At 32.4% G+C, this 14,328-nt stretch overlaps 1 protein-coding gene across 7 annotated transcripts in view; it reads right to left on the reverse strand.

Moving 5' to 3' along the window:
* Positions 1–14,328, reverse strand: part of LOC150110258 (thymocyte selection-associated high mobility group box protein TOX-like) — a 279,484-nt gene that overhangs the window by 66,364 nt on the left and 198,792 nt on the right. For all 7 annotated transcript variants that reach the window (XM_090398662.1, XM_090398654.1, XM_090398680.1 and 4 more), the window contains exon 7: positions 2,595–2,730. In XM_090398662.1, the coding sequence (XP_090254788.1) occupies positions 2,595–2,730 (136 nt within the window). The remainder of the gene's footprint in view (positions 1–2,594; positions 2,731–14,328) is intronic.

Here is a 14,328-nt window from a genome sequence, read left to right on the forward strand (position 1 = left end):
ACAAGTGATTAAAAACAATCGATAAATAAGATATATTCTGCAATGGAGACCACATAAAAGGAACCCCTTGGTCTCCAAATCATTTAAGAACATCTTTGCGATAAAGTTCTCAAGAAACATTTCACTTCAAATATATCTTATGAATTTAAGTATAATATGAAAGTGAAATACACTTAAAAGTTATATTTTTAACTGTATCCTTAAAAAGATATATATATCATTTGGTTTGCATCTCTTTCTTATAGTTTTTAATCAAAGCATACTCATATATTGATAAAAATATTTATATAAAGCCCAAAAGTCACATGTAGAAATTAAAGTAAAAAATAAATAAAACACTTTTTTTTTTCACGCTATACCACTGTCATAGAAGAATACACCTCCCCCATTACTGTATTATTATTATTATTATTAATAACAGACACCTCCAGGGAGTCCAAAGACTCATTGAGGGAGGGCACACCTGCTCTACAACGCTGTCTCCGCCACTCAATCCACCAACTGACCACAACTACACCAACTGCATCTACGGCCGACCACCACCACTACTATTTCCAAAGACTATGCCATCACAAATATAATAATATATATTATATTATAATAATATATATATAATAATATAATATATATTATTATTAGTGATTATATACAAATATATAATATTTGTATTATATTTTTGTGATTATATAAAATATATAATCACAAACATCTATGCCCAAAGCGGGATTCAAACCCACAGCCTTTTGGCTGGAGAGCAGATACGCTAACCACTCGGCCAGCAAGGCTGGCATTTTATTTGATATATTTTGTTATCTGGATTAATAAAATGCACAAAATCAACACAACTGCTAGAAAGTTTAAAATTCATACCAAAGACATTCAACTCATCTATAAAATAATTTTAACTGCATTGATGATCATTGTGATATCCTTTCAGGTAACTAGCAATTAAGTAGACCTAATAACTGGAGAGAATGTTAATTTAGGTAAATTTTCCAAGATTATTTACTCAAAAATAAAGTAATTAAAAAAAAACTATTAAATTCCTTGACAGATACAACTATTTAAGAAACATTATCCTTATAAGATTGGGGCATCAGATATTCATAACAATAAAATGACAAGTGAGAAGAACAACAAATAATTCTTAAATTTTAGCAAATACTATTCAACTAAAAATATACATGCCAAATGTAACAATTTTAAACCATCATATGAATATAACAAACATTTAAAAAAAAAAAAAGAGTGGGGGGCAAAAGGTTAATGGATATAAGTGGAAGAAAAGATGAAATCCAATTCCTCTATTTCAATCAAAGAGACAATGAAAAATAATCAAGGGAAAATTCTCAAAGGTAATTATTATTCCTTAGAGAGAGAGAGAGAAGGAGAGACTTCATTCTTCTGGCAAGGTTAAACTTTGGAGCTTTTGAAGATTAAAATAAGCACCATCATTTAAGTCATATCAATGTTTGGTTTATAACTTGCAGACAAACAAAAGAGATCACTTTCAGACTATAGATACAATGGCTACATCAATGCCCAGTAATTTCCAAGTATGATGCAACACATTAATTAGCTATGCTGTGTTACTAATTAACAACATGTTTACTTTGTGCCTTGCAATGTTTACTCTCAACAAACAGACTATCAATTAAGTACAGTGTCCAATAAAATTATCTTCAAGGTACTGTAATGGCCAGGAGTAACAATAATTTGCTTTATCAGATAGTGTTTACAAAAGCATACATAATTAAAGCAGATATAGCTTTTGCTAGAATAGCACTTGAAGGTATTCATTTCACTTTCATTCTCCACAGTAATGAAAGGCTATGCAAGTTTATCATGTAAACTAAAGTTTCGAGTTTAAGTTTACCTTGTGTGCTATCCATTTCAGCTTAAAATTAGTCAGACTTGGTGATTTACATGGAATTAACAGCCTCATCGCTGCAGGAAATCTCAAATGTCAAAAACTTGTCATAAACTTTCGCTTTATTAGCAAATCTATTTGCTTAAGACAGAACAGTAAACTTTCAATAGGTCCTGGTAGATTTGACAAATGAAAGGATATTGAATCAGACAGGAAACTTCCATGAATGTTGTGCTGCCTGAGGCCAAAATTTGTAATGTCAAAATTCGTGCATTTGGAATATCAAATGCATACAGTGAAATTCTCCACTAATCTATTCCAATTTATTAGAAAATAAATACTAAAAATATATATAGGTTCATCGCATGCTGCATCACTTAAGACAATATCATTTAATATGAAAAAAAAAAAAAAAAACTTGCCTAAAATTGTTTTTGCAGAACCAAAATACCAGGAAATGTGAAAAGAAAATTAATTTCATTTTTATCAATAAAATTTTTTTTTTTTTTCACAGTTCTCTCTTAACACTTCAAAAAGACTCTAGTAAAAATTATTGTCATAAACATTTTTGAATATCACTTTCTACATAAATTTATTGATGTAAAGAGTGAATATTCAAAATTTGTAAATTTTGAATATTCAAAAAATACAAAGAAATCAAAAAAAGAAAAAAAAAAGATTGAAGTAATTTCTATATTAGAATAAGAATAATCAATATTCATACATTTTTATGATCTGCATCCAAGCTATCCCACATAGATGCTACAATTTTAGATACTTCTCCAAAACTGGCATTAGGATTTTGCCCCTTAATTGCTGCTTGAGTGTCACGAAAAAATAGGGCATATGCAGATACTGGTCTGGAAGAAGAGAAGTATGAAATTAATACATGACACAATTCCTTCTAAACACATTCATTAAATAAAAGAAAAAGAAAAAAGTTCCTCTTGGATATTGATCCATTTCAATAATAGTAAATAGTATTTAAATAATAAAAAAAAAAGTATGCACACTTAGACAAGGATCAACGTGTGGCATCCACATCCATCAGAGGAAAGGTTAAACCTATGTGGTATTAAGTACCATTACATGGTAGACAAGTTTTATCACCAGGTATAATACAACTACTTTACTCAGTCAAAAACTATGTTCACTCCACAGCAAAGAATTATGCTACTTTTTGCCCCATTTCTTACAGAATGCAATGTGAATAATGTTTTCAGGATTACGTAAGATATACTTACTTGTATGATATCTTATGTAATCCCGAAAACATCACTCAGATCGCGGTGACTCAAGGTATACCTATTTGTTTACTTATTTATTTATTATATATTCATCTCAAAAACTTTTCTTCCATTTTTACTTTTGAAAAAAAAAATAAATAAATAAAATAAAATAAAATCTAGACAAGATTTCTCTTCTTGGGATTATTCTAGCTATCAATGCTTCTTGGTATAAACATATTACAAATAACACCTTCTCAGCAGTGGCGCACTCAGAATTTAATCTTGAAGGTAGAGGGGGGGGGGGAGGTTGAGTAATTCATTAATAGTGTAGAAATAGAAGACATGATACAACATAAATATAAAAAAAAAAGAATTTTAATTAGGAAAAGATTTTTAGAAATTTTCCTAGTTTTTTTTTTCCCTTTTTCTTTGGGGGAAGAGCCCCATGCCCCATCTGTACTACTCTCGTCTACACTGCTTAAACCTCCATCTTCACTATACTGTCTACTCTACTTAATCCTCCATCTACACTACACGATCTACTTCCCACTAATAGTATTTTGGTTCTGTTAATTGCATATATTCTTTGGCTAATTTGCCTGTACAGGATGAAAAACCTGAATTTATGGAAAGAAAAAAGCACTGCTACTTCTGCATGTGATCAACTAACTCACCTTCAACTGATAAAGCCTTCAATAAAGATATCTCTTGTTATGGCAAGAATCAAACTAGGGTCTTTTCCAATCAAAGGATTCAGTTTCCATTATTCTTCTATGCGAACTACAGAGGCGACAATTTGTGGAAGTAATGTACTCTAGGCTGAATAATCACTCAAATATGGGATTACCATCAAATACACTATGTATCAGCATATTAATTTCTGATCTCATGCCATTTCTAATGTAATTGGATCTCATAGAAAATTAAAATCCATCTTTCCTTTCCTTTGGAACCTAGCCTTTATTCTTCAGCCTTTTCTAGCACAAGCACGTATCTATTGCTATCCCAGAATCTCCAAAAAACTCTCTTCTGGCCTGGGCATTCTGCTTCCCTCTGGAATAATTATTGCCTTTATACAAATTCCAACCCTTATCCCTTACAACACTAGTCTCAGATGTGACATTACATCAGAAATTTCCCCAAAAGGTTTTTATTCATACAGAAATAGTCTGTTTCAGCCAAGTGCTGCTTTGGCTATAGGAACATCTATGGGTACTATTCAACTAAACAGACATCCATGATCCATTCACTTCTAAACCCTACATGAACATGAGCAGCAGTAGTCAACATTCATGTACTTCAACTAAAAATCCACAAGGTACTGTTATTCATTTCAAGCTCATAGTGTTAAAACAACCTTTCTCCTTCATTAATTCTTCTGAATGATTGCAATGCATAGCTTTTCAAGAAAATTGCTGTCATTAAAATCACTGATTTCTTATGTACTAGCTTTTATGTAACATGCCAAATGCACAAGCACGCACCTAATACATATGTGTTGTCTGTCTATATTTATGTTATTTTTGTGCTCTGGCTGGCTGAATTTTATCAAATTCATACAACTTTTATTTTATTTATTATATATATATATATATTTAAATATGATTCCCATCCCATGAAACGCTGGGAAATATTTTAAATGTACTATTGTAAATCAGCAGTACATTACTGTGGGTGGGCTAAGAGTTGGAATGTGTTACACCTGATATCTTAGGAATATAGTATTCTCAGCTATCATGGTGTAACATGAAGAATAAATATCATAAATTAAAACCCCTGCATGAAAAAATAAATTGTTTAATTGAAAATTTCTTGCATCCAGTAAAATGTATAAAACGTAAGGGTTGTTGTTAAAGTAGCTGATAAAGGAAGGAATGTATTAATATTGTATTATGACTAAAAATAAGTAATTCTAACTAAATAAGTAGCTAACAAAGGAGAGTATAGATTAATATTGTAATATGATTAAAAATGAGAGAGCTAAGTAAATAAGTAGAAAGGGGTGAGTCATAAAATACGTTATGTGAGAGATTAAGTTATTAAGTAGAATTCATAGAAAAGGTTTGAAAGGGGATTAAGTCAGGCTAGCACAAGAAAAGCAAAGCTATCGCTTAGGGCCGATCCCCGGATTGAAACATTGAGAACGGGCTTGCTGATCAAATAACATTTGGTGAGAAAACGCCACCCTAATTGGACGATAATTAAAAAACAAGTAGAAGGAGGAGAAAGGAAGTAAGAAAAGGTGCCGTTAGGAGAGCAGCTATAAAAGGGTTGGTGACCCCCACAAAAGAAAGAAACCTTTTTGGATAGTCACTTTTGACCTTGGAGTTTGGTTTTGGTTCCGGTGGAGTTCACGGGGTTTTCTTGAGTGGCGACAGGGGTGATATCTCCTCGTCACAACACGGAAACGAAAGTGAGCGGGATTTCGATTCCCGTTTTCCCGAGTAGGAAGCAAAGAAAAAAATTGCCATAGAGTCCTAGAGAAGGGGGGGATCTTCTTCGTTTCGACGCTAGTGATAACTACGCAAAGCAAAAAGCTGTAAAGAGATCGATGTCCTCGTTGCTAATAGTAGAGCAAATATACGTGTGTTCAAGTATTCTAGAGTTACGAGAAGTTATACCAGAGGTTCGTTTGGAAAAGGATAAAGGCCCATACGAAAAGCTCAAGAAAGGTACTGTAAATCATAACCTAAGTTAGCTAGAAATTTGTCTGTGAAAAGTATCGTGATTCCAATATAGAACTGTTGAAGTTATACTAGGACTTTAGTATATGATAGAATGTGTTATGTGTAGATTGACTAGTGTTAAAGATTTGTGAATGATTAAGAGTCCTAAGGTATTTTTGCATGTCTATTATATTGCACAAGATATTTAAATGACATAATTGTGTGTTAGTGCAAATAACGGTATAACGGAATAGTGTAAATTAAGTAATTACGTATCCTAAGAATTGAATGCCTAATGTAATGTATAAAATAATTGAAATGTCACAAGTATGTGTTAGCAGTGAATGATTTGTTAATCTACTTCAGTATGAATAATCAGATAGTGTGAATTGATCTAATTTGTTCACATCAGGTGAATTTATGAATTAATGTGTATGGCGGCATAATCACAAATAGCCATATTGCTTGTAATAATTTAATGTTAGTCTATAAGTATTTTAGTTTAGTATTTGAATTGTACCATGTTTAGAAACTTAATAAACCTTTTGTTCAATGATAAAAGAGTTGTCTGATGTTGCTAATCCAATGCACCGCTTAAAATCATCGTACCTAATCATGCGGGAAATTTAATGTTGAGGAAAGAGATTAAGAGTCACGACTGCAATAATATTTAAATACTAAGAGATATATTCGAGATTGACTTTCTCCCTATTTATGACAACATAAATGGTGCAGTTGATAACCACTTGAAAATATTGTACTTAGTCACGCGGAAAATTTAAGTTGAGAATCGAGTTAAGTGTCACGACTGCAATAGTTACACTTTCAGATATATTTGAGTTCTTTCTCCTTGTTTATGTATGTAATATCCTAAACTAAATATCCCAAAAGGCGCAGTATAAATACAAATATTAGGGGTACTACGGGGAGCAATAACTTAGATATTGGTATACGTTTTGGTAAAATCTTGGGCATAGAAATTAGAAGAATATAGATAAAGGGAATTTGTAAGATTAGAGTAGAAATCGTAAATTGGGACACAACAAATGGAAGTCCTATTTTAGAGACCAAATATAAAACTCTCAAGCCACTTCAGATCTCCAGTTAATCTCACACCAGTTGATGAAATTCATCTACATCATAAAAGAAACTAAAAATCAATAACAAGGAAAATAAACAAAACTTTTTGCATCATCTCACCATTTTTTTTTTTCCAATAAGATCATATGAAATTACAACACTTACAAAATGTTTCAAAATTGTACAGCAATAATGTAAAATATGTACAGCAATAACTTCATACTGGCTGGGATCAAAAGCAATTTAATGTCCACTAAGTTCAATTTTGGCTTCAAATGGACCATTTTTATTATCAAACCTATTATGACTCAATAGAATTTAATGAAATTTGAATCTACCCAGTCACCTCAATTTTAGTTTCAAATTAATCATATTTAGGAATAAAAGTATGCATCCATAGTACATAAGATAAAAATTATTCTAGATTTTGTTATTAAGATCATGATGCTATTATATTAGAATGTTACAGCGAATAGAATCTGCTTTATATTATTTTACTTCCAATTTCACCTATTATTGTGGTTGTGCATACTAATAGTACTGTATGCATTTTATGTACGCGAATTTCAAAAACTATTAATGATCTAACGGAAAATCGTAGCGTAGGCGGGTCCTTTAGATTCTAAAAGCAGTTTGAAAGATGATCGTCATTATAAAGTACATCTATAAGTTTTAAAGACAGCGAGTTTAGCCATTCTTATACAGCTGGTAAGATTTTCCCTCCAACCAACAAACCCAACATGAAAAATATTACTAACGCATCCTCAACGTCATTTAATTATTATGTGACACCTCCAGGGAGTCCAAAGACTCATCAAGGGGAGAGTGTGCCAAAAGCATCGAATGACTGAATCCCTTCCAACTACTAACCGCGCTCAAACTTGCTTAACTTTGTTCGTGAGCCATTAGTAGCAGAGGCGCTACCAATCGACCAACCTTATATACAGGAGATGTGCGGTGTTTTTTTTTTGTGCAAACAATGACTAATTGTATATGTTTCAATATGGGGATTCCATGCAGAAGAATTTGAAGGCACACTTCCTGCTGTATACGGAGGGTTAAGAATATTATATAATAAACTGAAGCAAAGATAAGGGGAGGAAACATTTTTAAGATTTCTCTTTATGTTGTTTGAATAAGAGAAAATTCTTATATACAAAGCGCTGGAAGAAATTTGCTCTTGTTATACTATATTATCAAAAATCGAAAAATCTGTACATTACCTTCTAAAACATAGAACGCAACATAACAACAACGCAGCCTACCTGCGACTTTGACCTAGCAATAACAGCAATGCTGTAACCTAGCAATCGACTCACTGACGCCATCTGAAAGGGTTCAGTATCTCGGCAGAAGCTAAACTGGCGCGTTTGGGCTATGATGATTTTAAAAAAATACCTTACACAAATATAGTACTGATTTGAAGACAAATATATTTGACAAGAATAAATAAAATTTAACTCCATTTGCCTTGGTAGATTTGGTCGATTACACATTTCTCATGCAATACTATGTTTTCATATTTATATATGGAATAAAATAGACGAAAGATGAGAAATCATTATTGGTTCATTCTAGTCATCACTACTGAAACTTTTCCTAGTCTCTTTCTCCTCACTTTTATTCCATTCCAGAAGTAGCCTCTGGCAAACAGAACTTTTTCCATACACTTGTTTTTGAAAGTGAAACACTTTAGGATGTTTCTTTATCATCATTTTTAAGAAAGGATATCTGTTCGAATAGATATTCTTTTCCACTTCTGTTCATTGGGATAGCCTTCCTCCCAATGTTTTCCTCAAGAGTTAACCCCCCCCCCCAAGCTGTTTAATAAACTTAACAAGTTCTTTCTTTCCACTTAACCATTGGTCTATAAAGGCACTGATGTGCAAGAAGTTTTTTATGTGAGCAGATAATGTCTTTTTGTGTTTAAACAACGTTATAAACGCAAAAAGACATTGTCAACTTTTAGATTGGAATGACTAAAGCAGTACAATGAGATCTCTTATCATGCATCACATTTTTTATGCTCGAGAACAAAAATATGGCATGCATTATTTTTTAAAATATAAGAGGTTAGGCTGAGTTAATTAATGCAAGCAGCATTTGGTGATCGTGCAGTGAGCCATAAGGTTTCAATCGCTGCACAACCATACAAAAAATCTTCCTTAAAAACCGTATATTAAGTAAAAGAAGACAAATTCGATTAACTGGTAACATTCTCTCACAAGTTCACTCCAATCATGTTCTTGTAGACGTCCTGCTTCTTCTTTGCTTTTCTGTAGAAAAAGACAAAGCCAGTGAAAGTAGTTTTTGTTTAGCTATTCAAGGGAACTAAACAATTACTACCAAATGAGATGATATGATCTAATTCACCAAATCTTTGAAATGTTTTGGGCTTTGAAAAGTTGAAATTTTGCAAACTGCTCTGCAACATTATTTCCCGCAGATGGAAAACTGTATTTCCATCTGTAGGTTCTCAATGTCAGTCAGTAGCACACTCAGGATTTAATCTTGGGGGAGTTGAGTAGACGATTTGATAATACACACCACACATCGCATACTGCTAATCCCTAAGTAGTATAGAAATAGAAGACACTACACAACATAAATAAAAAAAAAAGTTAATTTTAATTAGTAAAAGCTTTTTGGAAAATTTTCTAGTGCTTTTTTCCCCTTTTTCTTTGAGGCTGCTCAATGTAACAGTTTCCATCATTGTGATAAAAACCAACTTTCCTTTAGAAAACAGTCAAAATCTAAAACTATTTTGTTTTCTGAGACGTATATTATATGCCAGGCTTTTTGCTAACTAGAATGTTAAAGAAATCGCATAACCAGATATGCAACTCGAAAGAGCATTTTACATATTTCAAGGGTGATAGGAGTGATTTAGGAACTTTAATTAACGATCCTTGATTCATGAAACTCATGTCCGTCCATTACATTGCTCTTATTTACTAGTTCGAATTTAGTGAACTGTAAAAATTTTGAACTGATAGCTCATACTATTATTGCATGGTGGAAAATTAAAACTGACAACTTTATTTAAAAGAATGTACATCTAACTGGAAATGAATGTCTTAACTAATTCTCAACGCCCATTAGTAAAAATATCTTAATAGGACTTTATTTTAACTTATATAACGCTGTTTATGTAGGTCACAAAAGACTTTATTCTGAGCAACCCCTCCCCCCATGCACAAGTTTCCAAAATTTCAACTTAGACAATGAAGTAGAAGTACGTCATACTTGAAACTTTCAAGTTCAAGCTATTCTTTTCAAGCTATTCTGTGAATACAAGTTTCGACATGAATCAGGAATTGCTGCATGCAAGCATGGCACAAAGGAAGAATTTTCTAAGCTAACAAGCAAAAGAGAGAGATAATAATGGAAATAACACAAAAATAAAAACATTTTAGTTTTTATCGTAATTGTGCATATTCTTATTTATTTGTATACTTTGATATTAAGTATAGTTTTATTGTTTAATTAAATATTTTTGTGATTCTGTAATTAATACCTTACCTTTAACTGCACAAGTTTTTAATTCCCGCCATATATTGTGTGTCCAGCTGTATGATACAATCAAGGTTGGTTCACAATATTCACACCACACACATGTCAGCAAAATAAGTTGAAATGCAAATACAAATTCTTGAGACTAAGAGTAGAGAAAAGCTTCTTCTTCTGTTTTTTTTTTTTTTTGTAATAACTTTTAATATTTTCTAATCTCTTAAAGCCTAAAATCAAGTTTAAATTTCTAATTCAAACAGAAATTATAATGACCGCATAATGAGAATTCTGATTATTTATTTAAAATATTTAGATTGTAGTTCAGCTCATGATTACCGCAATAGAAATAATGAATGATGTCAGTTATTATCTTTGTTTAATTTTGTGTGTGTGTGTGTGTGTGTTCTTCTGATCGATTTGTCTGTTCTGCAGAATGAAACTTTATCACCGCCATATAAAATAAAAAAAAATTAAAATAAATGAAAAAAAAAATCAGCTAACGCCTTTTTATTCCCGTATACGGGGAGTATGGGAGGCCATTTAGCCCTATCTAACTTTTGGAGACTGAGTGGGCAGTTCAATCTGCACTGGTACCAATCAGAGACAGATGGCCAAAGGCTATCACTAATTAAGCGGTACCCAGTGAAGAGAGACGGCTCAAATGTGCCGCCATCTCGTGATCCCTAACACAATATATTTAATGTCTGAAATAATGTGGGTTCTACGGTCGATTTTCTTGAGTTTACAGGACGAAAAACCCGCTTGCCAGTGCCAGAGATCGACTAACTCGGGAACCGGTCGAAAAAAGGCTTAGAAAAATTTCCTCTAGTCGCCGACTAGACTCGAAACCAAGTCTTCCTTCGTGCGGCCAAGCGCCGTGGTGTGCAAACGCGACATCCACTGAGCTACACAGGCTCTTAAAAATAAAATAAATATATATATATATATAAATAAATAAAAAACTCTTATAAAAGTTATTCGCATCCTGGACAGGATCGAACGAACCTGGGTCGACCAAAGCGCATTCTCGATACTGAGCCATGGATCCATCTAGAGTGTGAACAGCATTTCTAAGGCTTTTAACTTAAGATTGTGTAAGCCTTTTCATACGGAAATGGTAGTTCTTCATCCTTGAAACTCTGATTTTATATCCTAAAAGATAGATAAACAGACAAAGTGGACAGAAGGTACACGCATGTTGGACTGTAAACAGGCTTAACCGCCTTATTGTTTTTATGAATCTGAAGAAGAAGGCTAAAGTAAATTTTGTATTGCTACTTGTAAACCTTCAGGCAATATTTCAAATGATAATCATTTTATTCCTCATGGGAAAGTCAACATCTGGAACCCTATCAATCTGCTAATTATTCAAAGTATTAATTACAGTACATGCAAATAGTCGCCATATATTAAAATTGTTCAGAGGATTCTAAGCCAACAAACTACAATTACACTTTGTACTAGTCGCTTCATTATTTTAGTGATGTAAAGCTTCAAAATATATTATTACCATATCTTATTACAGATTTCTTTCATTACTAAAATGAATTAATTCGAAATCTTAGTATCATTAATCAAAAGAGTTGGTTCCCCACTCCTTGAAATATGCATTTAATGTTTTTGAAATGTTTTTATTTAAATCATATATTGCATATATAATATATACAGACTAGTCATGAAAAATTCTTAAGACTAAGAGTAGAGAAAAGCTTTTTTTTTGTAATAATTAAAATTCTGATTATTTATTTAGAATATTTAGATTGTAGTTGAGCTCATGATTACGGCAGTAGAAATAATAATAATAATAATATTTTGTTCCAGTTTGTTTTTCAGTTATTTTCATCTTACTGTCTGTTATGCTAGCAGGAAATACTTTTTCGCACTCGCGAGTTATAAAAATAAAAGAATGTTACATTCACACATTCCAATGATCATTTCCCATATTCTGAGAAGAAAGATTCAAAGTAAATATTCGATTTATCTTTAAAACTGCGCCTTCAGGGAATTTCTCTTACTGACTTGAATCACAGATATGATATTCTATGAAAAGGTAATCTGTTGACTCAAATTGAAAAATAAAAAGGAAAATAATTTTTGTAGATTCGGAAATAAAAAAATACTTATTTACAACATCACTAAATTTTCCATGGGCTACTGAAGAAAATCAAATGAGTTACCAGATTTGAGTAGATTAGATTTAAAGTGACGCGCGTGTTTTTCATTAAAAGAGAGAGATGTAAAACATTTCAGTTAAATTATAATTTCTGTAGCTATATTTTAATGTATTATTTTGGGCAAATCTAAAAAAAAATATATGGTAGCAGAATAAATAAAAAATAATCTTTGGATCTTCATTTGATTGTCGTGTTTCATCTGCAGGAGTTGGGTGAAGGATATCAAAACAATCTTAGCTACCAGCGCACCTTTTACAACTTTCGTAATCGATTCTAACGCTTACTTTTGTACACGCGACACCTCTATATCATTTCCACACAGCAACAAATCTCATTTAATATCACTTTGGATAGCGGATGCAAAAATGGCCAGTGAAACATAAAACAATTTTACGCCCTTTCAGTAAACCAATAGAAGAGATACATAGAAGGATAAAGCCCTTTTGTCAACGTGAAGCAGAGTTCGTAAATCTAACACCTATAAAAATAGTGGTAACATGTTTAACAAAGTTTACTCTTGCCACCAGAAAGACTGGCTAAAGAAATAGAAGCTGTAACTGAAAGGAACTTATGTCATAGAGAGGTAATATTCAAAACTTACTACTGAACCGGATTGTAAATTAGCTACTTTTATGAAAGCTTAGAATATAATATCATTTTATAACAGCATTAAAAGAGGCACGGTGACCTATTGGACAGACATTGCGTACTATCGAGCCAACTGAAAGAACCTGGAGGAGGTTTATGGGAAACAAGGGTACCTTCTTCTATTGAGTCACGGGCCACGTGAAATGTTTATGACTACTTCCTTGCCATAAAGACAAATGTAATCTACGTAATGGGAGCGACTTAGAAAATGGACACCTCAAACTCTGCTACTGATAGAAATCAACTAGCTTACCCACAAAGAAAAGAAAAAGATAGCTCACATTTTACTGTCTCAACCATAAAAAAACATATCCAGACTGAAAAATATTCTTAGAACTCTTTTTTTATTCCTTCAGCCTTCTTCACTGACTTATCTTACCCTAGGAAAGCGTTTCGAAAGAAAGAAACTTAGCTAAACAATAAAATATTTGTTTACTAAAATTTCTCACAACTGAAACATTACAGTATTTTAGCACTCGAGGGCGCCACAGAGCATTCCATAAATAACGACTTTAAAAACTAGCTTCTACATTAGATGTGGCTCTTCCGAGTCTAATTTTACTAGCATGAAAATAGAGGCAATGTGTTTAACAAAGTCTGCCATTGGTAGAAGAATGACTTGCTTAAAAAAACAGTAACTGTAACTGCGAGCAGCTTATACGTAGGTGGTGTTCATAATTTACTACTGAAGAGGAGATTGTAAATTACGAATATATGGAGTTTAGCTTTCACGATAAAGATACATGAAGGTTTATTTTAAGATGCATAGAGGAATAAATATTGCCGAGATTTTAAAACCAAATATTTTACAAGTAATTAGGGTCAGAAATTTTTTCGCATTTGGAATCAAAAATATTCTTGACATTTAATGCAGAAAAAAATCCTTTCAGTTATAGGACAATTACTAAAATAGGCTAGCGACAATCAATCATACTTGCCAGTTTGTTTTCAATACTGCTACCTAACCATACCAACCATTACTGGGGCGATTGTTCTTCTACCCCATCAGTGTTTTTTTTTTTTTAAACGATTAATATAAAAGCTGTTCATAATGTTTAACGGATATAAAGAGAAGAACGGAATGCGAGAGATCTCTCCACCTGAACTGCCCATCACAGAAGCGCAGACGAAGAATAACTGCTGAACATCTG

Source organism: Typopeltis vanoorti, chromosome 1, assembly GCF_054136105.1.
Source record: "Typopeltis vanoorti isolate ZY-2024b chromosome 1, IOZ_Tvanoo_1.0, whole genome shotgun sequence".
NCBI lineage: Eukaryota > Metazoa > Arthropoda > Arachnida > Uropygi > Thelyphonidae > Typopeltis > Typopeltis vanoorti.